The sequence below is a fragment of the Elgaria multicarinata genome, chromosome 21 (assembly GCF_023053635.1).
Source record: "Elgaria multicarinata webbii isolate HBS135686 ecotype San Diego chromosome 21, rElgMul1.1.pri, whole genome shotgun sequence".
In the NCBI taxonomy this organism is placed as follows: Eukaryota; Metazoa; Chordata; class Lepidosauria; order Squamata; family Anguidae; genus Elgaria; species Elgaria multicarinata.
Genome location: NC_086191.1, coordinates 10,927,569 through 10,954,153, shown reverse-complemented (window position 1 = coordinate 10,954,153; position 26,585 = coordinate 10,927,569). Strand labels below are relative to the sequence as shown.

Below are 26,585 nucleotides of genomic sequence, written 5' to 3'. Positions count from 1 at the left end.
GAACGAGTTCGGCCTCATTCCTGTTTGTTATGGGAGGCACTTCCTTGCCAGTGAGCCCTGGAGTGGAACCGCAGACAGAGTCTGAGGTAGGTGACCATAAGCCTCGAGACATGGGACAGGCAGACCTGTTTGGGTGTGGGGCGCCCAAGGTACTCCCCGGAAGCCTCCCTTCCTTTGGCTGGCAGGCCCTGAAAGACCAGAGCCCCCCAATATGAAGGGGGCAGCCCCCAAGAAGAGCGTATAACTGTCCAAATGAATTTGAGAGGAGTGTTGCACTGGCCGCAGAGGCCCAGGTAAGTGGAGTGTGAATGACTTGTTTGGGTGTGTGTGAGAGTTAAGGGCGCAATCCTAGGGAGGTTTAGATCGACAAAAGTCCTACAACTCCCAGCATTCCCCAGCCAGCTTGAAACCTTGGAAAGCTACTGCTGCCAGTCAGTGTCGTCAATACTGGGCTAGATGGACCAAGGATCTGATGGACTCAGTATAAGGCAGCTTCCTAAGTTGCTATCCTTGGTTTCAGAAATTTCCCTGCCCGGAGATGCTGGGGGTTGAACCTGGGTCTACTGGCGTGCAAAGCCACCCAGAGAGTTTTGTCAATTGGGCGGTATAGAATTGAGATTAATTCATAAGACAATGCTCCCCTGAGCGCCGTCCCTTCCTCCGGGGAGAACACAGGGGCTGAACCCGCCTTACGGTCTCAGATGAATTTTCTCTCTCTCTCTCTCTCTCTCTCTGCGGAGGCCTCTCTGTGCAGCTGCTGTGCCAGAGGAATCCCAGGGGGTCTCTGGGGTTGCGGAAGGACAAGTGAGAGGTGTGAGGAGGAGGAAGGGAGGGGAGACAAGGATCCGATGGAGCTGTCATGGTCAAATGAAGACATCCTGTTCAGATATAATTACCATCTCCGCCTGAACCACCGCCGCTGGCAAGCGGGGGAGCCTGGGGGGTGGGGGGAATGGATCAGCCCGCCTTGGCTCAGTGCAGATTAATCGAGCTTTCCAAGGTTTCATTAGCAGGAAATTGGTCTTCATCTCCTGGGGACCGGGGCTATTAATCAGAGGCTGGGGAACGGAAGGAGGGAATCTGGTTTTGCGTTTCACTCTGCCTTGCTCTGGTTCTTTCCCCTTCGCCAGGTAGCCATCTATTGAATTAGCCCCTCTCTAGGGCCTTTTAACAGATATTTCGCAGGTGGACCTTTTGATGGGCACAGAGAGGAGGGTATTGCAGGGAAAGAGCAGCCTGTCATGTATCAGGCGGCTTGCTGAAGCATGGGAGAGTGGCCAAAAGGGCAGCTGGGAAAATGTTTCTGCAGCCCAATGAGCCTGCCTGTGCATTATGATCACTGTCAGTGGCCCTTCTTTCTGGTCTGCCGTTAAGATCTGTAATGTCGTCAGGGTCTAGAGGCAGGGCCTTCTCAGTCATGGCCCCTGCCCTATGGAATCCCTTCCTGTGAGATATATGACTGGCTCCATCTATGTGGGCTTTTCAGAGGGCTTTTAAAACATGTTTTCTTTAGCTTCTAAGTGGAAGGTTTTTGTTATACCCCCTGCTTTTCATCTGGTTCATTTTTTAAATATGGCTTTAAAATTAATTCATGATGTTGAGAATTAAAGTACACTGTGGTGAAAGCTCATAAGAACATTCCTAGCCTACTTCACAGGACTATTATGTGGAGGTTAAGTTTTTAAGCTGGTGGTTTTTTTAAACAGTTGGTGAGCTGTTAACTTTGTTGTATTGACTGCATTTTAAGGACAGAGCTTTTGCATGATTTGGTATGTCTTTGCTAGCTGCTTTGAACATCTCTTGGAGAGGAAAATGCGAGCTGTACATTTTATTATAAATAAACATAATAAATAAAAGGGTTGCAGCAGGGACCATATTTATCTTTGGAGGATAAATGAGTTTGTTTTTAAATGTAACACTTAATAAATGAGTACATCTCTCTGCTTGAATAATGATTCTGGGTACTAGGACGAACAGACCCGTGTCCTTTTAAGACTTTTCGGACTCCTGTTTCTGGGTTTCTCTCCTGTTTATTTCATTTCTGCCCTCCGTACAAAGGGGCTCTAACATGGTAGTGCCTTTCTTGATACATGCCAGTCTCCCTACCCCCCATGAGGTTTATTTTATTTCTTAAGATCCCTTTTAGATTTTATTTGTTATTATATTTTAATCTGCTCAATAACCAGTGTAGATAGAGAGATGGAAAATGAGAAATGCCACCAAGGTGCTAACTGCGGATAATGGACAATAGTGCTTAGGTTCTTATTTTTTTTATTTATGACATTTCTATACTGCCCAATGGGCGAAACTCTCTGGGCGGTTTACAAAAATTAAAACCATAAAGTACAATTTAAAGTATAAAACTTAAACCACACTACTAAAAAAAAAAAACCCACAATATAAAAGTAAATCCACAATTTAAAACAGCTGAGTTAAAAGACTAAGATGGTGAAATGTGAAAAGATTGGGAAAATAAAAAGGTCTTCTCCTAGAGCCAGAAAGAGTATAACATAGGTCCCAGGCGAACCTCTCTAGGGAGCTCATTCCACAGCCAGGGTGTCACAGCAGGGTGTCACTCCTTTATCTTTGAACTGGAACTGGGCCAGGCAGCCCAAGGAACAGGATACAGCCCTCTGGCTCCTTTCAAATAGAGGAGCCTCCTCTGTAAAAGAGGAGATCTGGTCCATCTAAGACACAGAAACTCTGCCAGTTGATCAGATAACAACCTTTGCGGGATGGTCTCCCAACCTCTTTCCCACCACCATCACATCACCAGGTGTACTTCTGCCTTCGCTTGCTCCTGCCTGGGCTTACACCCACCCACACCCACATACGCCAGCTGTCAGCTGTGTTGGTCCACTCCTTTTTGCTCCCAAGGGCAAAGTACAGATTTCATCTACCCTTATGAAACGAAATCAAACTGAATTGCTTTCCGGAGACACAAACGCTGGGGAGGAAAGCAAGCAGCCCCGGGGGCTCTGGAGACACCCAACCGCCGCTGCCCCCCAGCTTTCCCCCCAAAAAACCATCCTTGCCCATCACCCACACCCACAAAACTGGTAAGCTGGCCTAGTGGTGACACTCAGGTAGGGCAAAAGAAGGGCATGAGGATCCCTTTGGAAGCTTTGTAGAGAGTGGTGGGGGCAATTTGGGAAAGAAAGAAGTGGATTTGGGAAAGGTCAGAGGTCAGGAGAGGGAGCTTAGGAATAAAACTGCCCCTCTCCCCGCTCTTTTCTCCTTCTGTTGTTAGGTGGTTAAGTTCACAGGTGTATCAGAAGTGAAGAAAAAAGGAGCCCACCTTGGAAAGATGGGTTGGAGGGACTACAAGTCTTCCCAGGTTTGCCTTGCTTTGGGTTTCTTTCCATTTTTCCACAAGCCAAGCGAGGCACTGAGTAGAGATTTGCTTTTTAAAAAAACTCCTGACCTTTGCTTTTCTCTTCTTTTTTTCTCCCCTTCCAGGTTGCATAACGCTGTCCTTTTACACCCACACGCGTAGTGTGGAGGAGGAGGAGGAGGAGGAGGAGGAGGATACAACCTTCACACAGGTAGGTGGTAAACTCAAGATGCTCTAACACGGATTGGTGGTTTGCTGTCGGTTCTCAAACCATGGGGCAGCAGCTTTGGGGGCAGAAAGCTAGCTCCAACTCACCCCTCACCCTTTTATCTGATACTCCATCAAAGTTCAGTTGTGATGGGGGCATGGCGGGGGTTTGTTTGTTTATGGCTTTGTTTGTAGGGGAACATCCCCTAACTGAATGCTTTGAAGATTCCCCGTAGGCGTTTCTTTGTCTTCTGGGGGAACAGAATGCTGAACGTGATAGGGCCTTCAGACTGATCCTCTCCTTATGTTCTTAGGTCCCTATTTCGTACGTGACTTCTAGTTATTTATTTATTTATTTATTTCTATTTGCACCATTAATATACCACTCTACATACCACAAAATATCCAAGTAGTGAACGAGGAAAGGAAATAATAATAATAATAATAATGTTGTTAACAACAATAAAATGCAGAAATAAAAGCCTTATAATTATGATGCATACTGCCTTTCTGGCTGCTCTTAATCAAGGGTGTTTATTTATTTATTTATTTATTTATTACATTTCTATACCGCCCAATAGCCGAAGCTCTCTGGGCGGGTGTTTTGGCCTACAACTCTCCTAACAGCCGTATCCAGCATAGCCAATGGTGAGGGGTATTGGGAATTGTAGGCCAGAACATTTTGAGGGGGGTTATTTAGAAATGGTGGAATGAGACTCTGGTGTGTTTGTACAATTCTGTTACACCACAGTGCCATCTAGTGGTTGTGTAATGAAATGTATACAAAGAAACCCCCCAGGAAAAAAAATTCGTGTAAAGGAGCCAATTTTAATCCAGCAAAGAATCTGGAAGTAGAGTCCTTTGTAAAGACACAGGTTAAAAGCCTCATGTACAGAAGTCCACTGTTGTTTCAAATCTTGTAAGCTACTTTGACTACATTGTATTTACAATAACAGCAGCAGCAGCAACAAAGCTGGGTCAAAATTCAATAATCCAATACAATGGATAATAGCAGTGCTAAGAATAGTCTCTATTTTCTGGTACCTCTCCCTGGTAAATCCTTGTGCAAATTTTGCCTTATGAGGGAGAAGTAAATCCATTGAGTTCACCACGTTACTTCCAAGAAAAAGTGCAAATAAGCCTGCAGCTATGATGACTTCCTTCTAATGAAAAAGAAACAGTACAGATCCTTTGTAGTTTGCCTGATCCAGCCTGCGCTTAAGATCATGATGGCTGTTATTATATTTCCCTCTCTCTCTGGCCTACGGTGGCTTTGAGTCCCATTTCACAAAGGACAATCCTTTAATGTAGCAGCAACTAGTGCTGGTGGGAGCATTGCTGCTGCCCACTGCTGTCTCTGGGTAAGCTCACCAGGGAAGGCCGGCCGACTGAGTGGGGGCCTTTACTAGAGTATGCTTGGCCCAGTGGACTCACAAACCTGCGTGGAACATGGAGGAGGATGCTCTTTGGGTCGTCCCCCCCGCCCCCCGGAAGAAGCTGTGGACCTGCCTGCCATTGATTCTCCCACCCCCTTTATTGTGCCAGGCAGTAGTCCAAGGCGGCCATGCTCTGCCCCTCGGACGGCGAGAGCAGCTGCTGCAGCAGCCCCTGCACCACAGCCTCCAGTCGGGGCGACACAGATCTGGAAGGGGAGGAGAAAACCTGTGCTGTGTGCGGAGACCGGGCCACTGGCTATCACTTCCATGTCATGACCTGTGAAGGCTGCAAGGGATTCTTCCGGTATGCTCCCACCCCACCCAAGCCCTTCCACTCTGGGCTCCTTAACCACAAACAACCCAGAGTTCACAACCCAACAACAAACCACAGGTTCTCTTCCTGGGTTGTTTGTGGTTAACAACCCATAGTTAAACCATAGTGCAGGGTTCGCACGTAACAACAACCCACGATTCAGCAACAGCCCCAATTCAGCGACAACCCACAATTCGACAACTCTGAGTTGTCCTTATGTGCGAACCAAGCCAATATACAGTTGCGAGATATCTCTATTGTAATGCAAAAATATTTTGAGGGGTGTTTTGGTCTTGCGTAGGCAGTTAGACCCAGTTGCAAAGAAGAAAAGGAGGGGAGACACTGAGGCGGAGACAGAGGCAAACCTTTAGGTGCAGGAGATATTATTTAGCGGTCCCAAGCCTTTTCCATTAAGATCTTGCCCAGGGGCCCTGTCAAGCGCTCCACGCCTGCGTTCCATCTTCTCCAGATGCTCTCTTCCACATCGAGCGGGAGCGCCTAGGGGTGGAAGAAGGGAGTGTGTCATGCAACGTTTTGGAACAGGGTGGGTGGGGAAATATTTTGAATGCTGCACTATGGAGAAAACACAGACACCCTGCAAGTAGGGAATCAGTGTGCAGTCTAGGATAAAAATCTCCATCCCTGATACGCTAGCTTTATATTTTTAATTTGCAAGGAGTATAATTGAGGGATTATCATTATCATTATCATCATCATCATCATCATCATCATCATCATCATCATCATCATCATTATTTTTAATTTTTAAAATTTATTTATTCACATTTGAATCCCGCCGAGTTCGCTAAAAGGCCATCAAGGTGGCTGGAGCAAATTAACTTCTGTCGGAAGTGAGGTTAGAAGGGGGTGGGGGTGGGCTTCCTTCTTTAAAGCCACCTGAGTGAGCAGCCGCCCCTGCAATGCCTGGCGCTTGAAGACCACACATTAGCAGCGTTTACCTGTGCCAATGGGCCGATCTCTGTTCCCTCCCTCGGTCTCGCAGGCGGACAGTCATCAAGGGAGTCCAGTTTACCTGCCCGTTCACCCGCAGCTGCACCATCACCAGAGCCAAGCGGCGCCAATGCCAGGCCTGCCGCTACCAGAAGTGCCTGGCCGTGGGCATGAGGAAGGACAGTAAGTGTGGCCAGTCTCCTCTTGACTTGCTGTTTGCTAGGCTTTCTGGAGTGTGTGTGCCTGTGTGTCTGTGTCTGAGGGTACATGATGCAACTGCCCTGAGGAAGTTAAGCAGGGCCTGGGGCTGGTCAGTGCTTGGATGGGTGACTGCTTGGGAATGCCTTTGGTACGCTGCCTTGATTTCCATCATGCCAGAAAGGCAGGAGTTAATTCAACAGAGGCTGGTGGCTCTGATTTCAGTGGGGCTGCAAATCCATTCCAGGTTTCAGTCTGAACCAGCCAGAACTCAAAGAAACTATCTGAGGTGCTGAACCCCTAGCCCGCAAATAGGTTCAGCAGCCTGGACAGCTCCAAAACAATAATAATGGTGGCAACAGGCGGGGCATCATTGGGGAGATCATTCCATAATTGGGGCCACCATGGAGAAGGCCGTCTCCCTTGTTGCTGCTTTTTCAGCCTGGGGGAAGGCCTTAGATGTAGAATGTAGTATACAGGTAGGTTTATGCTGCTGCTGCTGCTTCAACATTTTCATCCCACCTTCCACCAAGGAGCTCAGTGTGTTGCATAAGGTTCTTCTTCTTTTAGCTTCACAACAACCCTGTAAGGTAGATTACGTCAGCGGTCCTGTACACCAAGGATGGGTGATAGCAAAGGAAATAATTGGGTGGGATTTTTTAAATGGGCTACAGCACTTTAAACAGGTCGAATGTAGCTTGTTTTGAAGCTAAATTTTACCTTTTTATTGCAGTTGTTTATATATTTAAAATGTTTCTAGGGTATCTTTTGGGGGTCAAGAAGGAGAGGTTGCTCCTTCCTGCAGGCTTCCCATTTGGCTGGTTGCTGTGGAAAACCAAATGCTAGGCTGGAACCAGGAAGGCAGTTCGCATGTTCTTATGGCAGACAGGTCTATCTAAAGCTAAATGGAACAGTCTACTGAAAACCAATCCCTATGGGGCATGGTGGAAAGAACTAAAGGCACAATCCTATGCCTATGTAGACAGAAAAAAGCCCTACAACTCCCAGCATGCCCCAGTCAGCCTACATCTCCCAGCATGCCCCCGTGGGCATTTATTGTGTGCTTGTGATTCCTTCATCACAGTTGTTTACAGGTTCCTTGGACAGAAACATGATCCTCCAGTTTCACGTCTGTTTTTTAAGAGCAGTTTACCAGGGCTTTTGTCTTGTTTTGTTTTTAAGAGCGGGGGAAATGGGGTATTATTTCTGAAAGAGAAAGAACTACTTGTGGTATTTCTGGTATTTCGCTATAGCACAGCGCTACCTAGAGATCATGTAGCGGGGAAGAAGGAAAAGAAAAGCTCTTTGTGTAAAGCTCAGATCCCAATTCCGCAGCGAAGGGAAAGCGGATACTGTGATTAACAGCTTCATGCAGAGAAGGTCTTATCTACTGGCAGGAAGTGCTTGAAAGCTAAAAAAAAATCTGCAGGTAGTTTTGGTATTCCGAGCCTGTCCCCTTTTTCCCTTGGCCCCACCCACCATTGTAAGGTCAGCCCCCAAGAGCTGCTCCGAAATGGAATTTGGCCCTTGGGCTGAGAAGACGTTCAACAGCCCTGCTGTACTTGCATCCTGTGTTGCGGATTCGGCACCAAACAGGGAGTCAGACTAGGTGATCTCTAAAGGACGGGCACAACCAGCAGGGTGTGTGTGTGTGCCCTAATTCCTGGCCAGTTCTGTTCAGCCACTGTGGGGAAGCTGGACTAGGTGGCCCCTTCTTCTGGCTGCTACATTTGTCCCATGCTTCCGGTGTACTGCCGAAGTGCGCAAGAGACGTGGCTCCAATGGGCAGTTGCAATGGGTCTCCTTTGCAGGGGAGGAAGAAGCCTTCAGCTTTGTTTTGCTTCTGCAAAGCCATCATTGCTGAGGCAGGAGGCTGCGGATGCAGCTGCAGGCAGTGTGTGTAGAGTGGGGGGGTGTGGAAAAGAGGAGGCGGCTGTCAGGAACGCCGCATCATCTCCCCAGGGAGGCGCACACTGGAAAATCTGGATGGATGAGGCTGCCCCACCTGGCTTTCCTCCGCATTGACTGGCCCAAAGGGTCAGGTTTCATTAAAAGCAGGGAGGGGGGAGAGAGAGAGAGAGAGAGAGAGAGAAGAAAGAAAACAGACAGAGAGAACACAAGAATAGATTCATCTCCTCCAGTGGCAGGCTGGAAACAGAGCCCAGAATGGGTCTCTGAACACAGAATAATATGACGGGGGGGGGGGGAGTTCTGGTCAGAGATTCATCCTTGCACCTCAGGGCAGCGGGGAGACAGAGCAAGAGCAGTGAGCAAAGATGAAGAAGGTGGTGTATTGCAGTTCCTTGCTGCAGCCTGCCTGCTGTTTAGCCCCGGGCACGGTTGCTGTGTTTTTTTTTTTTTTACAGAAAAAGAAATACAATCCAGATCTGTGCCAGACACACACACCCAGGCAGCTTTGACTTGCACCTGAGCCTCTCCCAGATGCTGTGAAGAAGGCCGTTTCTGTTGGCGGGGTCTGAGAGGGGAGAGGTGTGCGGATAAATCAATCCCGCAGGCTCTCCCCGCAGAATTTGAAATGGGTTCAATCAGGCACCTGGGAGACAAATAAGAAAAAACAGAGAAAGCTGGTGTGTTAAAGAGGTTACTGGCGATGCTGTGCTATGCCTGCTCCAGGGACCTGAGCACCATGGGGACTAGAACCTTGTTTTCAGAGCTACAATTTAGCCCTGGAATATGAGGCATCATAACTAGAGCGTGGTCAGAGCAGCCTGGCAGATATTTTGGACTACATTTCCCTGTGTTCCTGACCTTTGGCCATGCTGGCAAGGGCTGATGGGAGTCGGAGCTCCAAAACATCTGGAAGGGAATGAGTGAGGGAAAGGCTGCATGTTGGGCTAGATGTGGAGAGAGGCAGGTTCAAATCCTCCCCTCCATATGAAGGGGGTGACCATAGGTGAATCACCACTTTTCAGCCTAACCTACATCACAGGGTTGTTGTGGAGAAGGATAAAATAGGGGTTATGGGGTGGAGGAAAGGACCAAGAATGGTGACACAAGCAACTTGAAGGAAAGGTGGGAGAAAAATAATCTAGACCCCCCACTGAAATCAATGGGACAAGTTAGTCCTGGTTTAAGTCCTGTTGATTTCAATGGGGACTAGGTTCAACTAACTTAGTCTGGATCTAGCCAATAGTATTAGTAGTTGTTGTTATTATTATTATTTATTATTATCCCGCCTTTTGCCCAATGCTGGGCCTCCAACTTAGAGGCCAACCAACTTGGCCAAATCCAGATTTGGGGAGCAGATTCGGTGTGTCCAACCCCTTGGCCATCCATTGCACACAGACCCCCATTTGAAATCTGGTACGACACTCAGAGGAGCACTTTGAAAGCAGGCCAACGGGGATCACGTCCAATTAGGCACTTGCCTTTCCAGGTCTCTGGCAGCCACCGGAGTTTGGGTTTGGCCCAAGCCGTGGCGGCCTCTTCCCTGAGCACCGCTTCTCCTTTCTGCCCCAGTGATCATGTCGGAGGAGGTTCTGCGTCAGCGCCGGGCGCTGCGGCGGCAAAAGCACCAGCGAGATCAGAGCCCCACGGCTGAGCCGGCTGAAGAGACGGGCCTAACAGCGGAGCAAGAGCAGCTGATTGGGATCCTCACCGAAGCGCACAAGAAAAACTTCGACTCCAGCTTCTCCCAGTTCATCCACTACCAGGTGTGCTGCAGAGGGGTGTATATCATTTGCTCCTGTACGCCCAGCCTACGTTTCAAGGGTGGAAATCAAGGAGAGTGTAGGCATGGCCAGGCAACTGCGGAGGTCCCCCACCCCAACAGGGGCCCTCTGAGAAGAGTCCCTTGGACCTGCTCCTCCTCCTCCTCTTCCCCATCGCGACCTGCTGGTTCTCCTGCTTCTTGTTCTGGCCCAGACGAGAGTGGCGGTGAGAAGGAGGAGCAGGAGACGCCACGGCCCCCTTGCCTCTCTGCCTGCCAAGCAAGCAAGTGGGAGCCAGGAGGAGGAGGAGGGGGAAGAACAACTGGCGAACCAACGTCTGTAGGACAGCCTTGTTCGCCACAGAGGACCAGTTGGTCGGTAAGTAGCCTGCTTTTAAAACGTCTGTGCAAGTCTCATGAGGACTAGGCACTTAGCAAAGAAGACAAGGCCGTTGAGCTTGCCCTGGGCTTGGCACGAGAAACAAGGGCTTGTGTGGCTTGTGAGCCCCTCTCAACCAGCCTCTGTCTTCAGACTCCAGTGCGCCTGTCCATCCACAGTCCGAGTTCTTGGAGCCCCCCACATGGCGCTTTCCCTCCGCTGTGCCCCCTCAGTCCTCAAGAGCCTGTGGAGAGCTACCCGGAGGAGGTCCTGCCTGACGTTTTCTCCATGTTGCCGCTCTTTGCCGACCTCAGCACCTTCATGATCCAGCAAGTGATCCAGTTTGCCAAGGCCATACCGTCTTTCAGGTATCTCCCCCATTTGTTTGATCGCCCTGGAGAGACATCTGGGTCCTCTTTGCCTTCTGTTACCCACCCTCTATTTCAGGGGTGGGGAACCTTAGGCCCAGGGGTCAAATCCCTCCCTCCAGGGTTGCCCAGATGGTCATGTGCCCTTTTCCTTCCCCCCAAACACAGGTTGTGATTTCCCAGCTTTTGTGCAATAAATTAAGGAGACTGTTCAGGCTGGTGGGAAGGCCCTGCTCCGTCCTCTCATCTCCCAATGGAGGGGCAGATCAACAGCACCTTCTTCTTCCCCACAGGGTGAAGATGTTAGCCTTGTGGGAGGGGGGGTGGTTTCCAACTGAAGCAGGCTCTGATAGTCTCTGCCTGCTCCAGTCTCCCTCGCTTCTATATGTCCATCATTCTGTTTTCCACTTTTGGTGTGCTCTCTCTCTGTCCACCAACTGTCCTCTCTTCTTAAAAAGAAATGCCAAGCAAGCAAACAAAGGGGGGGGGGGGAATGACACCGGTGTCATTGGCATGACCCAACTTGAACTTAGATCAGAACAAAGCCTCATATGTGGGAAGGCGAGAGCTAACTCTTCCTTCCCCAGCTGCAATAACCCCCCTTGAAAATTGCCCCCTGCATGGAAAATAAGCTGGGGTGGGGGTGGGGACTTTCATTGCCACCGGTGGACACTTAGGGCTTTGCAGAGAGGTGGATAGCTCTGATTTCATGGGGCTGTGAATCCTTGGACAGCTCCTTTAGCGTCCTGGCTGTTTCGGAATGAAACCCAGAATGGATTCACAGCTCCGCCGAAATTGGAGCCACCAGCCTCCGCTGAGGTCTGGGTTCCTGGGAAATAGATTCAGGTCCACAGCCCCCAACCTCGCAAAGCCTTTGCTGAGCAAGGGAAACTTGAAAGTTTCGCCTTGAATCTCCAACAAAAGAAGCAAGGAATCCATGGCATGGTTTTGAGCTGGTGCCAATGCTTAACCATCTTTTCTTGTCCCCCCCCCCGCCCCCGCCCCCAACTAGAATTTTGCCAATCGATGATCAGATCTCGCTCCTCAAAGGAGCCACCCTCGATATCTGCCAGATCCAATTCAACACCGTCTTCAATGAGGAGACCAAGGCCTGGGAGTGTGGCCAGCACTGCTACACCATCCAAGATGGAGCCCTGGGTAAGTCGCAGGAAGTCTAGAGCCTTGCTACTGCCATGTAAGGTTGCGCGGACTTTGTAAAATCCGTCCTGTCGAGTGTCTTTCATTCCATTGTCCACTCAAAGATCAGATTCCCCCCCCCCCCAATTTCTTGAATTTCCACAAATGTGCAAATTCCCCCCCCCTTGCACATTTCATGCTTTAGCCTATGGGAGAAATGCACATTTTCAGCCAGCGTTTTTATTTTATGTATTTTTCTGTGACTACATTTCTGTGACTACATAAAATGCAAGAAATTTTACAAAAACCACCAGTCCACGAATCCGTACTACCTGGGAAAAGCCATAATCTGTGGTTCGCATTCACCCTACCAACCATCACCCATGGGTGGGAGGGTGCCGTTGCACTATTGTCCTGCTTTGTGTTCCTAGCTGCGTCTCTCCAGTGTGGACTTAGGCTTCCTGCCTCTGATACAGGAGGCAGCACATAGCCATGAGGACTAGTAGCCCTTGATAGCCTTCTCCTCCAGGGATTTATCCAACCCCCTTTTAAAGCCATCCAAAGTGGTAGCCATCACTACGTCTTGTGATAGTGAATTCAATAATTTAACTCTGTGCTGTGTGAAGAAGTCCTTCCTTTTATCGGTCCTGAATCTCGCACCCATCAGCTTCATGGGATGGCCCCGAGTTCTAGCATTTTGAGAGAGGGGGAAAAATGTCTCCCTCTGCATCAGCATAATTTTGTAGACCTCTGTCATGTCTCCCTTAGCCTCTTTTTTTTTTCATGCTAAACAATCCCAGCTGTTGCAACCTTTCCTTTTCTGCATCTTTTCTAGCTCTACAATCTCTCTCTCTCTCTCTCTCTCTCTCTCTATATATATATATACACACACACATATATAAGAATGGTGACCAGAATTGTCACCATACTTAAAAAAACATGCTAAGTGGTCCCTGGAGCACTGGCGGGGTGCAGAGGCGTGGGCATTTATTTATTACATTTCTATACCGCCCAATAGCCGGAGCTCTCTGGGCGGTTCACAAAAATTAAGCTTTGCTTCCTCCCTGTAAAGGCCTTGCGTCTTGCCACCTTCCAAAACCAGCCCTGCTAAAACATATCCGTCCTTTGGGTTGTGTGAATGCACCCTCGTGTGGTCAGAGGGGAGTATTTACCGCGGCAAAGGAATCCTGACGGGACCAATTCTTTGAATTTGTCCCCCTTGAGAAAACCATTCTGCCCCCCCCCCGCACACCGACACCCCTCGTCAACGACACCCCCTCTGTCTTCCAGCGGGATTCCAGCAGATATATCTGGAGCCATTGCTAAAGTTCCACATCAGCTTGAAGAAGCTCCAGCTGCATGAGGCTGAATATGTCCTGCTACAAGCTCTGGTGCTGTTTTACCCAGGTAAATCCCTCCCTCCCTCACCCCAATAGCCACAGTTTCCAGTGGTGGGCGGGACAAAGGTAAAAGGGCGGAACCAAGAATATATATATGTTAAAAAAAAACACAGTATGTTTTAGCTGAAAGCTCTTGGTACCAATAAGTAAGCCTTAGGAGAGGCATTTTGACCTCTTAGGTGGTGGGGAAACCTGCCCCAAAGCCAGGAAAGCACAAAAAGATTGCCGGTTGTGGGAAGGGGGTGGGGCCAGGGGAAAGGGGGTGGTCATCTGGGGAATCATAAAGGGCAAAGAAAGTCTTCTTCCATCATTGCCAGGCGTTCCGTCACAAGCACTTCCAAGCTATGGGGCTCCCCTCACTGCAGCAAGCGGGGCTTGCCCATGCTCCCTCTGGGGCAAGGGAGGGGTCCAGCATCACCACCCCATCTCTCCTCTGCCTTGTCTCTCACTGCCCAAGCATGACGCTTTGCAGACCACGTGAACGTCACGCAGCGAGAGGAGATCGACCAGACCCAAGAGCGAATTGCCCTCACCCTGAAAAGCTACATTGACCAGCGGCACCCTCTGCCTGAAGGCAGGTGAGCAGGGGAAAGAGCTTTTGGGGAGGGGACTCAGGGCCGTAACTCAGCGGTAGAGCCCCTGTTTTGCATGCAGAAGGCCCCGAGTTCGATCCTCAGATACAGTTGGAGAAGAATCCCACCTGAAACCCTGGTGAGGAGCAGCCAGGCAGAGCATTTCTCCATGAGCCTTTGATCCCACGCCTTTACCAGGGCTTCAGCTTCTGGATTCTTTGCAGGGTTGAGATCAGGTCCTTTACACGTTGTTTTCTGGGGAATTTCTTTCTCTGCCTTTCTGTGTGTTCTATTACACAACCATTAGGTGGCATCATAGTATAGCGGAATTGCACAATTACACGGGACTGTATAACACCATTCAGAAAAAATGCCTCACTTTCCTCATTAGGAAAAAAACCCACCCATGATAATGGTTGCAAAGCACAGGAGAGGCCCTGGAGGATGACAATGTCATGTAAAGGACCCATAAACTACCACAAGTGAAAAATCACAAGCACACAATAAAAGCCTCATGTAGAAAGGCTTGGAATCCGTGGGCATCAGAGGAGCAAAAAGAAATATGTCTCTCCCCGTATAAACCTACCCACATGCTGAGGTGTAGTCAGTGGGCTCTGTTGTGCCTGCAGCAAGTAAGAGCAGGGCCAGCTGAAATTAAAAGCTTTTACAACAACCGTGCAGGCGCTCTCGTATCTCCTTCTGGCGGAAGAGAGGAACGCGGTGCCTCTGCTTCCGTTTCGCCAGGCTGCAAGACCTTTAAGCAGGGGTGCAACTAGGTGATTTTAGATTCTGGCCTTCCAGCCCCCCCCCTTTAAATGTTAAGTGAAATTGTACACACCACTTTATAATCTGGCCAGCCTGATGCATTTGAGGGGTGGGGTGGGGGAGCATTCTCCTGCTCATGCTGTTGAGTGAGGCCTTGGATATCTGCCCAGAAGTCTTACCCTAATGGCACCACTGCTTTTAAAGTTGCCTTTTGGCTTCAGCGTCCTGCAGCTGTTTATCTTTTGACAATTGGATTTTCATGTCGCTGTCCATTTTATCAGCTTTTTAAAGAACCCAATGGAAACCCCCATTCAGCCACCATAATAGCGGCGTATAAATAAATACGTATTTCTAAAAGCAAAGAAACGGGGCAGATTGAAAATGCCTCTTGCCAGTGTAGCGGAGAGGGTCAGGCCTTTCAAAACTGGTCATTAAGAAGGGGTATAATGTCACTGTGAACCCAAGAGCAGAAGGAAGAGAAACAGAAACAAAGGCTCTTTCTCCAGGTTTCTCTACGCCAAGCTTCTCTTGCTGCTGACGGAGCTGCGGACACTCAAAGTTGAGAACACCCGCCAGATCCTACACATCCACGACACCCAGGACCTCACCTCCATGACGCCGCTGCTGTCAGAAATTATCAGCTGAAAGCTCGAGGCTGGGAGCACGGAGCGTTTCCTGCAACTCACCTGCTTAGATGTCCCTTACATCTGTTCTGGAAGACGGGAGCTAGAAACTTCCCCCAGAATGAATCACTTTATCTTGAAATGCGGGAGCTAGGGGATCCGATGGGAAGTTGGGTGCATCTGCCTCTGCTCAGGCCGGCATCAGGGGTCGGTGTGGTTGGGCAGCTGCCGAGGGCCCACTGACAGGAGACCCCTGGAGTCGCTCCTCCTCTTCCCCATTGCAACCAGCTGCCTCCTGCTCTGGACCGGAGAACGGTGGTGGTGGTGGTGGTGAGGAGGAGGAGGAAGAGCAGGAGATGCTGCAGCCTCCTTGCCCCCTGGCTCTCAGCCTGCCAAGCAAGCAAGCAAGCGGGAGCCATGATGAGGAAGAGGAACTGGTGAGAATGGCAGGGAGAAGGTGCACTCACCGAGGGAGAAGCCCATGGGGGGATCTTGCCCAAAGGCCCTCCAGAAACTGAAGCCTCTGTTGCCGTCCTCCCTGCCATCTGCTCCGAAGCCATTTTTGTGTCCCCCCCACTCCCACCACAACCCTCTAATCCTCCTTCCACATAGCTAATCCAATAGCAGCCATCGCCGTCCCCACCAGTCCCAGGCTGATCCTGGCTTAGCCAAGGGCCGGCTGATCCTCTCCAGTGGCCAACCTCGCCTGATCCCCCCGAGCCTTTCTAAGCTCCCCCAAGCGTCTCTCTAAGCCCCTCTTTAGGCTCACGAAAAGCAACGCCCCGTTTGCCCGGCTCCTGCCACCCCCCCACCTATGGTAGACTGTGAGGATTCTCTGGGAGAGACGTCTTGGAGATGTGTTTTGCACAATGGAGATGTGTTAAGTTTGTGATGTCTTACGGCATTGGAAGGAGATGAACTAGGGGCTCCTCCCCCCTCCCCCAAATAGCACTTTAATGGCAAAATTAAAAAGGACTGGTTTTATTTTTCCACTCCTGTGTACCTCTCTCTTTCTCTCACTCACTCACTCAGAGGAAGCCATTCCTATCCTTAATCAACCCTCTAGTCTTCATTAAGGTAGCATCAGTATGTGGCACTTTCCTAAGGTTCAAGGAACGTCCCTCTGACCCCATCCAACCTAAATCAGAACAAATAAGATACTCTTTTGTGGGGAAGCCCCCTGGTACGATTTTAATTGGAATCCAAGCTGTCCTTGCACAGAAACCACAACCTTTGCCCTTATCGCAGTCCTGGAGCGGCACAGTGCTTCCTGGACTATAGACTCTATGAAATCCAGAGCTCACAGACAGCACGCAATCCCCTGAGGGGAATTTCCACCAAACACTGACAGATGGTGAGGGCACAGCGGCCGCCGCCCCTTCACGAGCGAGGGCTGTTGCATCCTGCCCCAAAAGCCTTGCCACCAAGTTGACGCCTTGCACAATCCACAGCCCGGTTTTGGGAGGAAAGCGCGTTCTCCGTCTTGGTGTGTCTTTCCGAAGGCAATAAATAAATAAATTGGCACACCTCTTCACGGCAGGATGGCAGCGTGGACACTCTCAGAGGGAGGGTCGGGTCGGGTCGGGTCGGGTCCCCCCACTCTTTGTCATCCATGCCACGGAAACGGCCCCACGGCACCCACACACAGAACACTTCCCCGAGCCCTGGACGCACGCAGGCAGCCGACCACCTCTGTCACCTCTTCCCATGCAGTTTCACCCAGTGAAATCCAGCAGCCCTTCGCGCAAGCGGAGACTGGCTCCCTGGGATGCTCAGCCCACGATGATGCTGAAACCGCAGTGGAACCGGTTTTTCCAATGATTGAGGAAAGTGCCCAAGGCCAGGGTGACAGGCAGAGGGGGGAGCTTTTTCTCTAGAACAGCCCCCACGCACCAGTTACTGTCCACAAAACCTAAAACGAAAAAGAAAAAACGAGGCAAATAAGGTAATGGCAGCTACTGTGACAATCTTCCAGGCCACAACCTCTCTGCAAGCAGCCAAGATCATTTCAGTGTTTTCCTCCCAACCGTCTAGTTAGTTTCTCAGCTCTCTTTCGAAGGATCTCAGAGCCTTGAATTGGGCCTCAGAAGGGCATCAACATGGCCAGGAGAGTTCCAGATGTGTGCTTGGGGCGGTGGTGGGAGAGATGTTGGGAATTTTCTCCTCGCTTAAAACGGTACAAGAGGAATCCCACCGACCATCATCTGCAGGCAACGTCTGTGGAACAGGCTAAGAATTTCTGAGTTCGGGGGAATGGAAACGGAGAACACATTACAGGTGAGAAATCCCCTCTCGTTGGCTGCTTTTGTACAGAACGGTACAGCAGGATTTGCTTGAACCAGCCAGAGTTGGTTTTACACACAAGCAAAATGTTTGCACTTGTTGGCTTAGCATCGGGTGTGAACCAAGCCATTTCCTTGCCATGATTGACCAAGAGACGATAGACGAAGAAGGAGCTTAACGGAACCGGGATCTGCTGAATGCTTCAGGGTTTTTTTAGCACGCCGAGGCCTCGTGAAGCATCCTGACCGCTCGCTCAAACTCACCTCTGAAAACCATGTTGGCCTGCGGCAATGTGAGCTGATAACCAAAGGCAAAGCTTGTGTCCTGTAGACGTGTGTTCGCCTCAAATTCCACCCCGACCTGGATCTGGGAGGGGAAGAACATGGAGGCCGAATTTGATAAGCCACTGGGCCAAAATAACTAAGGAAGGGGGTGGAGAGAGAGAAGAGGAGAGGACTCGTTTTTTATTTACCTGGTCATTGGCCCGATGGTAGTAGCTGGCGTGAGCCCCACCATAGCCCAGGTTGAGCGTGGCGATCCATTTGAGAGCTACAGCAGAGGGAGAGAAAAGCAACTTGAAATTGCGGCATTACCAACTCCAGTGGGTTTATAAGGGGAGGAGAGGTGGGTAAAGATTTGTGGCACAGTGACATCTTTATGGTACAGCCTCTATCCAAGAGCCCTGAGTTCCTTCGACTACCAAAGGGGAGTGAAGTAGTTGGCAGCTGTTGAGCTATCCAGAGTTCAGTTTCCCTGCTACAGTATTCCGTTTGAACTCTTTAGCGCTGGGGTGGGGAATACGTAGCCCTCCAGGTGTTGGTGGACTGCAGTTCCCATCAGCCCTTGCCAGCATAGCTAAGGGCGGGGCCTGATGGGAGCTTCATCCCAACAACAGTGGTGGGAGATTCAAGACTGATAAAAGGAAGGACTTCTTCACACAACATGTAGTTAAACTATGGAATTTACTTCCACAAGGTGTAATGATGGCCACCAATTTTTTAAAAGGAGGTTGGACAAATTACTAGAGGAGGTGGCTATCAATGGCTACTAGCCCTGATGGCTATGTGCTACGTCCAGTATCAGAGGCAGTATGTCTATGTGCACCAGTTGCTGGGGAACATGGGCCGGAGGGTGCTGTCATGTCCTGCTTGTGGGTTGCCCGTGGGCAGCTGCTTGGCCACTGTGTGAGCAGAATGCTTGACTAGATGGACCCTTGATCTGATGCAGCAAGGCTCTTCATGTGTTCATAACATCTGGAGGACCACATGTTCCTCAACCTGTTTTAGCATTTGCCTGATGAACTAAAATAGCTGCTTTTAGACCGTATTGCCTTTTAGGGTTGGGAGAGGCCATGTGGCTGAGAAATTATATCCTCGTCTTCCTTCCTTAGTCTCCCATCCCATCTCTTTTGGTCTTCCTGCTGAAGGTAGCAAACACTTCTTTTTAAGTTGGCGCAGAGCGGTAAAGCAGCAGTTTCTGCAGCTGAAACTCTCCCCACGGCCTGAGTTCGATCCCAATGGAAGCTGGTTTCAGGCAGCCGGCTCAGGTCGACTCAGCCTTCCATCCTTCCGAGGTCGGTAAAATGAGTACCCAGCTAGCTGGCGGAAAGGTAATAATGGCCGGGGAAGGCAACGGCAAACCACCCCGCTATAAGGCCTACCAAGAAAACGTCAGCAAAAGCTGGCATCCCTCCAAGAGTCAGTAATGACTCAGTGCTTGCACGAGAGGTTCCTTTCCTTTCCTTTCCTTTCCTTGAAAGGAGTGCTGTGTTGTTTCCAACTGAGATTTGCATCATAGCTTTACCCTGCAGCTTTTTGTGATTTAATTATTTGTTGTCTACCCAGGTTTTGTGGTTTTTATATTGGGGTTTGCACATTTATTGAAAGGCTTTGTCATTTTAACAGAGAAGCTTGGAATAGACAGATTAAAACCCAACCAAACCTAGGCCATGTGGCAGCCTCCAGAGGTTTTGGACTACAACACCCATAACCCCAGGCTAATAGCAAGGGAGTTGTACTTCAAAACATCTGGAGGGCATCAGGCTGCCTGTCGCTGCGATATGGCCGAAAATGGAGAATGGCATGTGGCGGGGACTTCTCAAGACTGCACACTCCAAATTGTCAGCAAAAAGGACCAACCTGTGTATTTCCCAGCGAGGGTGACAATGGCCCCCTCTTCTCCCGGCCGCCGGTGGTACACCATCTCGCCCCCTAGGACCAACCGCGAAGTCATGCTCTGCAGGAAGTGCGCAACAACGATGACTGTAAAGAGGGAAACGCAGTCGGTGTCTGTTCACAGGAAGTGGTCCCGTCCTTTCCCTGTCCCCTTAGGAAGAGATGCACATGGCTGCCTCCTATAATCTTTCACTGTAGCAGCTAATTTTCCCTCTCCCCCTCCAAACTCCTAGGGAAGATTAGCCGCCAGGAAAAAAAGAGATAAACAATTAACAGGAAGATACAGGCACAGGTTCCTCCTTCACGGTGTTTGAAACTGCTGCTTCCTCTCCTATGGCGAGTGTAAACAGACTCTAAAGCATACTCATGTTCCTAGAGAAGCCAAGTCAGGTTGCATCCCCATGACATCGACACACACACACACCAGGTTGTGTTAGCAGCTGAGGTGTGCAAGAGTGGACTGAAGAACCGAGAGAAAGAAAACAGGGTGGGAGTGGGTAGGCAGGATACAAACACACCTATGCCAGTTGCAAATGAATGTGAACATGGCAAGGCACTCACTCGATTCGCTGACCAAATCGGGGTTGCCCAAAGTCAGGGTAGCCGTGTAGTCATCCCCGCGGTATTCAGTATCAAACTGCCAAGTCACAAATTTGGACTGCTGAGTCTGGAAGAGACAGATAAAAGGGGGCGAAGGGTGAACATGGACAACTTAAAACAGAATTGCAGCCTAGTTCTCAGAGAGGTGGCCAACCTTTGCCCGAGCCGTATTACTGCAGAATATGGGGGTGGGAAGAAGAGACACTTTTTGAATGGCTCCTCCAGGCAAAAAGAAAAAAACCCTTCATGTAGAAAACTAGCATGGCAGGTCAGTGACGTCCCTTCTAGGTGCAGGGAATTCCTTTTAAAAACAAAACAAGGAACAGTCAATCACATGAGCTTGAATTTGAAGGAACACAGTTGATCATTGCTGCAAAAATTATGCCTACATTAAGCAGCCTCTTCCGTACACTCCACATTAACCATAACAGACTGGACCAAGGGAGAAACAGATAGATTGACTGACCACAAAGGCTGAAAAGAGCTCTGAGGAGTGAGATTATCTGCCAGAAGGTGGAGTGGAATAATAACAAATCATAAAAAGGACAGTCTGCAATAGCTTTCCCCAACCTGTTGCCCTCCAGATGTTTTTGACAGCAACACCTATTGTTCTCCGCTAGCATGACCAATGGTCAGAGTTAATGGGAGTTGTAGTCCAAACCCCTGTAGAGCAACAGGTTGGGAAGCCTGGTCTACACACACCAACACACACCGAGTGCAGCATTACCTGAAATATGGCCTTTGTTCGTATCCGCTCTGCCAGCAGGTGGAGCACCTGAGCGTTGAGGCTCCCAGCATTGTTAATATCTCCAACGAGTGTTGGGAAGGCCTACATTGGGGAAGGAGGAAGGGAGATGGGATGAACCAGAAACTCGGGCTCTTTGGTACCGCTACCTTGTCCAAAATGGCGCCATTAGTTCGAGGAAGGCTGAGAGCAACAGGCAACTTGGAAGCATTTCTTCACCTCTGGCAGAGGCAGTGATTGAACAACATTGCGAGTTGGAGGAGAACAGCGAACCTTACCCAGACAGCAAGGGAACGCGGAGGGGAACCCAACATGGGCACGCACCTGGCTTGAGAATTAGAATCAAGGGACAATCCCGTAGTTTCCCCTCTTTTCACACATATCCCCCGCCCCCCGTGAAAACATGCACTTCACTCACCTCCGTGGGACTCAGCTGCTCGTCCCCCACATACGTTGCATTGAGGTGATAGTTGGACTGGCCGATTGTGCTCATGTGAATGGTGTGGGTCACCTGGAGGGAGACAATCACATGGCAGCATTAAGCAGCTGAAGCCGAAGGTTTGAGACAGGTGCCCTCCTCTTTCCTGGAGTAGGGCAGGAGAAAACTAGCCAGATCCACCATGGGAGCCAGTTTGTGATGGTGCCCACAGCAACTTCCCCAAATCCGCCCAAAAGTTGGGGAAGTTCTCTCTCTGTCATGCACACCCATCTGTTATCAAACGTGTTCCTCTAGACACAAAACCCATCCATCAACAACCCCCCACCCCACCCCATATCACCTCATTTAGAGGGGCAGGGCCATTTCTGCCATTTATACAACATGACTAGGAAAAAACTAGTCATGTTTTATACAACATGACTAGGAAAAAACTACAATGAATAGCAGCAAGGTTAGTACACACCTGAAAATGGCTACTGAGGGATTTATTAATGATAAGCTTGACTCCTTCCATTTGCTGGGGGAAGACTTCTAAAATGGAGAGTGAGAGGAAGTATCAGAAGCAACATTTAAATGTACCTTCATTTAACCACCACCCCAAAAGAAGCAGGAAAACTGACAGATATTATTGTGGAATATATATATTTATTAAAGGTGCCTTAGGCTAAACACCCATAAAATCCAAATTTCACAACCCTTTGCGTGTTTAGGGCTCCATGCATGTTTAGACAACTGGCAATACGGAGTAAATATCTAAATTAAAAACAACAACTCACCATTGTAATACAAATACAAATAAAAGCAGCATGTTAAAAGAACAAGTCAAAACAAATAACTGAAAACAGAGGAATGAAACCCACAGAGCTAAAAAAATACTAGAACGTAAGAAGATCCAGAGCCCTGCTGGATCATTATTATTATTATTTATTTATATAGCACCATCAATGTACATGGTGCTGTACAGAGTAAAACAGTAAATAGCAAGACCCTGCTGCATAGGCTTACATTCTAATAAAATCATAATAAAACAATAAGGAGGGGAAGAGAATGCAAACAGGCACAGGGTAGGGTAGGGTAGGATCAGACCGAGGGTCCATCTAGTCCAGCACTCTGTTCACACAGTGGCCAACGAGCTTTCAACCAGGGACCCACGAGCAGGTCACAGTGCAACAGCACCCTCCCACCCATGATCCCCAGCAACTGGTGTACATGGGCACACTGCCTCCGATACTGGAGGCAGCACATAGCCATGGATAGCCTTCTCCTCCAGGAATTTATCCAACCCCCTTTTAAAGCCATCCAAACTGCTGGCCATCGCCACATCTTGAGGTCGTGAATGACGCGTTGAAAGACCTGCGAGACTGAAAAGATATTTGCCTGAAGTAGGTGACAAACAGGCCTCTCTGGGAAGAACAACCCACAACCAAAGGGAGCCACGATCAAGAAGGCCTTACCTCCCTTGACAGCCTCAAGGTTCAGGTAGGTAAATTAAAACTGTGGTTTGTTTGTTTGCCTGCAAGAAAGCAGGGGATTGAAGGGAACAAAAGCAGAAGAGGCAGGCACAGGGACACCGCTGCATCTTTCCTCGGCACAAACTGAGGACTAGACACTTGCTTTATCAAATGATTTACTCTTTCTATAACACCATCAGCATGCATGGTGCCAGAACGCAGGTCCCTGCCCCGTAGAGCTTACACTTACGGGAAGCGGAGGCAGGAATAAACAGAGGAAGGGTAATCTCCTTTCCATGTACTACTTGAGCTTGCTACAGCGGTAGCGTTCCTGACCTGTTGACTAGCCAGAGTGGCAAGTGGAGTGTGTGCGTGCGTGTGTGTGTGTGTGTATAGAGTGGGGCATCAAGGCACTCTTCTGCTCCCTTCCCTCTCTATAAATGCAATCCTATGCATGTTTAGCCAAGGAAAAAGTTAACTCCCCTCCCTGTCTAAACACGCATAGGATCGCACCCTAGCGAATTCTGAACTCCTCCTCTATGCAACAGTGACCAGAAAGACACAGAGAGGCCTTACCTTTGCATTTTCGGTGGAGTTCATCGAAGCTGCCTGGGTTGGAGACCGGCTGCTCGCGACGGGCCCCCCTCCGCAGGCCAGGCACTGGGGACAGCATATTCCCCATGGCCCCCCCTTTTAATCCGCCCCCACCTAGCTCAGCTGCCGGCCCATGCGTTTGTTGGTGTTTGTTTTTAAGTCTTTTTGTATGCAACCTTTCCCGGCTCTCACTTTAAATTAAGACCAGGCAAGGGGGTGGGGGTTGAAATCCTCGTTAAGCAGAGGAGCAATTTAATATTAGGAAGTAGAGGCCTTTGAGGCACAGCGGAAAGTCTTCTCTAGACATGGTCAACCAAGCAGGGGACGTGGTTTTTCAAGCTGTCAGAGAGAAGGGGAGGGGGGATTCTCAGCAGCAGGGCGATTGTGTGTGAGGGGGGGGGGGGAGGGATCGTCAATGCAGCATGCTTTAATGCTCCAGCCAGGGTCGAAGCAAAATCTAGGGCGTGCATACAAATATTTGCGGGGCGGGGGAGGCTCCAGAAAGCAGATACCCCTACAAAAGCACCAGGTAATACCCTGGCAAGGCCGATTGTGGAGGGCAGGGGGTTATGTCAGCCAGAAGCCCGGACTCTAATAACCCCCCACCCTGTGATCTTGATGGGGGCAGCCATTTTTGCCCCCCTTCCCCCCCCCCTGACTCCACGCCCTTCCCCCGCCCGCTTTCAGGAAGCGATCGGCCTCCCCAGCACCCCATCTGTTTCTTCGGAGGCCATCTTTGAAACGGGCAACTCCCCCCCCCCCACCTATCTAGCCAGGCGTGAGAGGAAGCAACGCAGAGTTTTGATTGGGTATCAATGTTGCACGCCGCTTCCTCTCCTTCAAAGCCGTGCCGAACGTTCTCCGTTTGTTTGTTTCTCCCAAGCCGCTCTGTGATTGGATAGAAATGTTGCCTTACAACTTTCAGGTGTGTAATAACCTTACAACTTTCCAGGCTGTTTAATGAACTGGATGCTGATGAACACCGATGATGTTTGCAAAAACGCTTTATCCTCCTTCGCCGAATGTAGCAGAGGAAAAACAAGAGGAAAATCTAACACGCGCCCTCCTTACAGTAGACCCCTCAGTCTCCCATATGAAATAGAAGAGATGCCTTGCCTTTTGTCAAATCACCCGGAGGAAGGACCCAAGGGTACGAAACGCGTCGGATTTATTTTCTCACAGTAAATAACATTCTTTGTTCCACCGCTTCGCCTTTGGCTTTTTTGGCATCTTTGTTGGGGAGTTCCTTTTTTGGCTTTTGTTCTGCGGTTAGACAGGGGGGAAATCCTATAACTCCTAGCATTCCCCAGCCGGTTGCAGGACTTTTTCCTGTCTAAACCTGCCTAGGATTGCACGCTAAACAAAAAAAAAAGTGTTATTGCAAAATGTGGAGTTTGTGCTGGTTTAGCCCAAAGCAGCCTTATTTTAAAAATCCATGTTATAGCTGATAATTTACATGGTACTTTTCTTTTTTGTTAAATGAGGGCAAATTTAAATGCTATTTCTGACTCTTTCTCACTCCATTTTGGTTGAGGAATGCTGGGAGTTGCACACACACACACACACACACACACCGGTCTACACATACACAGGGTTGCACCCTTAATGGGAGGGGGGGGATCTCAATTCACATGAGGTGATTGAACTGGAGTTAACAAACTGAGGCATTATCCAGTCTCAAAGCCAAATCCCAAACTGATAAAATTCTTGAAAAGAGACTGAGGGGAAAATGCTATCAGTTAAAAACAAGTTAGATTAGGCAATCTGGAGTGGGTCATTGGACTCAGTAGGGGCTTCTCTCCGGAGGACACGTGGGTTGGACCGGGCAGCAATTTTGTGCAGATTTACTTGGGCGTAAACTCCCTTGGACTCAATGAGGCTCCCTTCTGAATAATCATGCATGGGATCAGGCTGGGATTTTACTCCGGTGTGTAAGTGTAATTGCACTCAACAATACTCAAATTCTATACAGGTCTACTCAGAACTAAGCCCCATCTCCCAGGTATACAATTGCACCTTGAGTCTCCCTTCTAAAGGCAGGACTAGTGTGCAGTAAACCTGTGTGCACCAGTTGCCGGGGAATATGGGTGGTAGGGTGCTGCTGCTGCACCATGTCCTGCTTGTGGGTCCCTGATCGACACCTGGCTGGCTACTGTGTGAACAGAATGCTGGACTAGATGGACCCTGCTTGGTCTGATCCAGCAGGGCTCTTCTGATGTTAAATAAACGTGCTTAGGATCTGACTGCACACTATAAATGCATGACACCATGCAGCTGGGGTGGGGGATTGTGGGGGCACAGAAAGGGCTAAATGTATTTCTGTGTGAGCAAACTGTATCCAACTTGTTAGATTTCTGACCGAGAAATAACAGATATTTCACATTAACTCTCCTGTCCTACACATACGTTTTCCCTGAAATAAATCCTTATCAACAAGGAACCAAATTCAACTTCAATATCTAATTCTTGGAACTAACAAATGATCCGACTGGTTTTCCACCCCCTTTCCAGAAATTTGCTTTCCAGTTATTTTGGGTTGAAGGACAGCACTGATGTGAGAGGGCTGCATGGTACTCTGTTTTTTCCTTCTTCTTCTTTCTGAAATGCTGTGGGAGTCGGGGTGACTATGCAACCAATCCTTTGGACTTCGATCGCCAGGTGACTCTTCAAACACGGGGGGGGGGGGAGAACATGATGTGCAGCTGTGACAAGGGAGGTAGGCTGAGAGTCTGTGCCACGTTTATGTGCAATCAAACTTGGGATGCCAGCTCAATGGTTTGTGATGGACCTTTCCCCAGAACTTTTGAACCAGAGGGCAAGACAAAAGGGAATTTGTTTTCTCTGTCCTCCATCCTCCCCCTTCTTCCCCAGCCCATTTTCCATCCAGGTATGTTACCCTCTGGTTTATGATGCTAAGAGCATGCTGATCATGCAGACAGGTGCACG

General features: G+C 49.4%; 2 protein-coding genes across 7 annotated transcripts; one reads left to right on the top strand and one right to left on the bottom strand.

The window, feature by feature from the left end:
* Positions 1–35: 35 nt before the first annotated feature.
* Positions 36–15,375, top strand: NR1I3 (nuclear receptor subfamily 1 group I member 3). Of its 6 annotated transcripts, none has more exons than XM_063145967.1 (10): positions 36–86; positions 3,460–3,545; positions 5,087–5,281; positions 6,294–6,424; positions 9,920–10,113; positions 10,642–10,856; positions 11,869–12,014; positions 13,284–13,400; positions 13,866–13,971; positions 15,237–15,375. In XM_063145967.1, exons 3-10 carry the CDS (start codon positions 5,106–5,108, stop codon positions 15,373–15,375), a joined length of 1,224 nt encoding a protein of 407 aa, XP_063002037.1. In that variant the 5' UTR covers positions 36–86; positions 3,460–3,545; positions 5,087–5,105. The 6 variants fall into 6 exon arrangements, with proteins under 6 accessions (XP_063002037.1, XP_063002038.1, XP_063002035.1 ...); XM_063145968.1 differs by lacking the exon at positions 36–86 and adding an exon at positions 129–293; XM_063145965.1 differs by lacking the exon at positions 36–86 and adding an exon at positions 2,927–3,059.
* Positions 15,376–16,516: 1,141 nt separating this feature from the next.
* TOMM40L (translocase of outer mitochondrial membrane 40 like) lies at positions 16,517–24,288 on the bottom strand. The gene is made up of 9 exons (XM_063145971.1): positions 23,622–24,288; positions 22,058–22,125; positions 21,574–21,666; positions 21,138–21,239; positions 20,372–20,477; positions 19,775–19,897; positions 18,109–18,185; positions 17,900–18,002; positions 16,517–17,265 (listed from the first exon to the last, which is right to left on the bottom strand). Exons 1-9 carry the CDS (start codon positions 23,725–23,727, stop codon positions 17,126–17,128), a joined length of 918 nt encoding a protein of 305 aa, XP_063002041.1. The 5' UTR covers positions 23,728–24,288; the 3' UTR covers positions 16,517–17,125.
* Between the last annotated feature and the right edge of the window lie 2,297 nt (positions 24,289–26,585).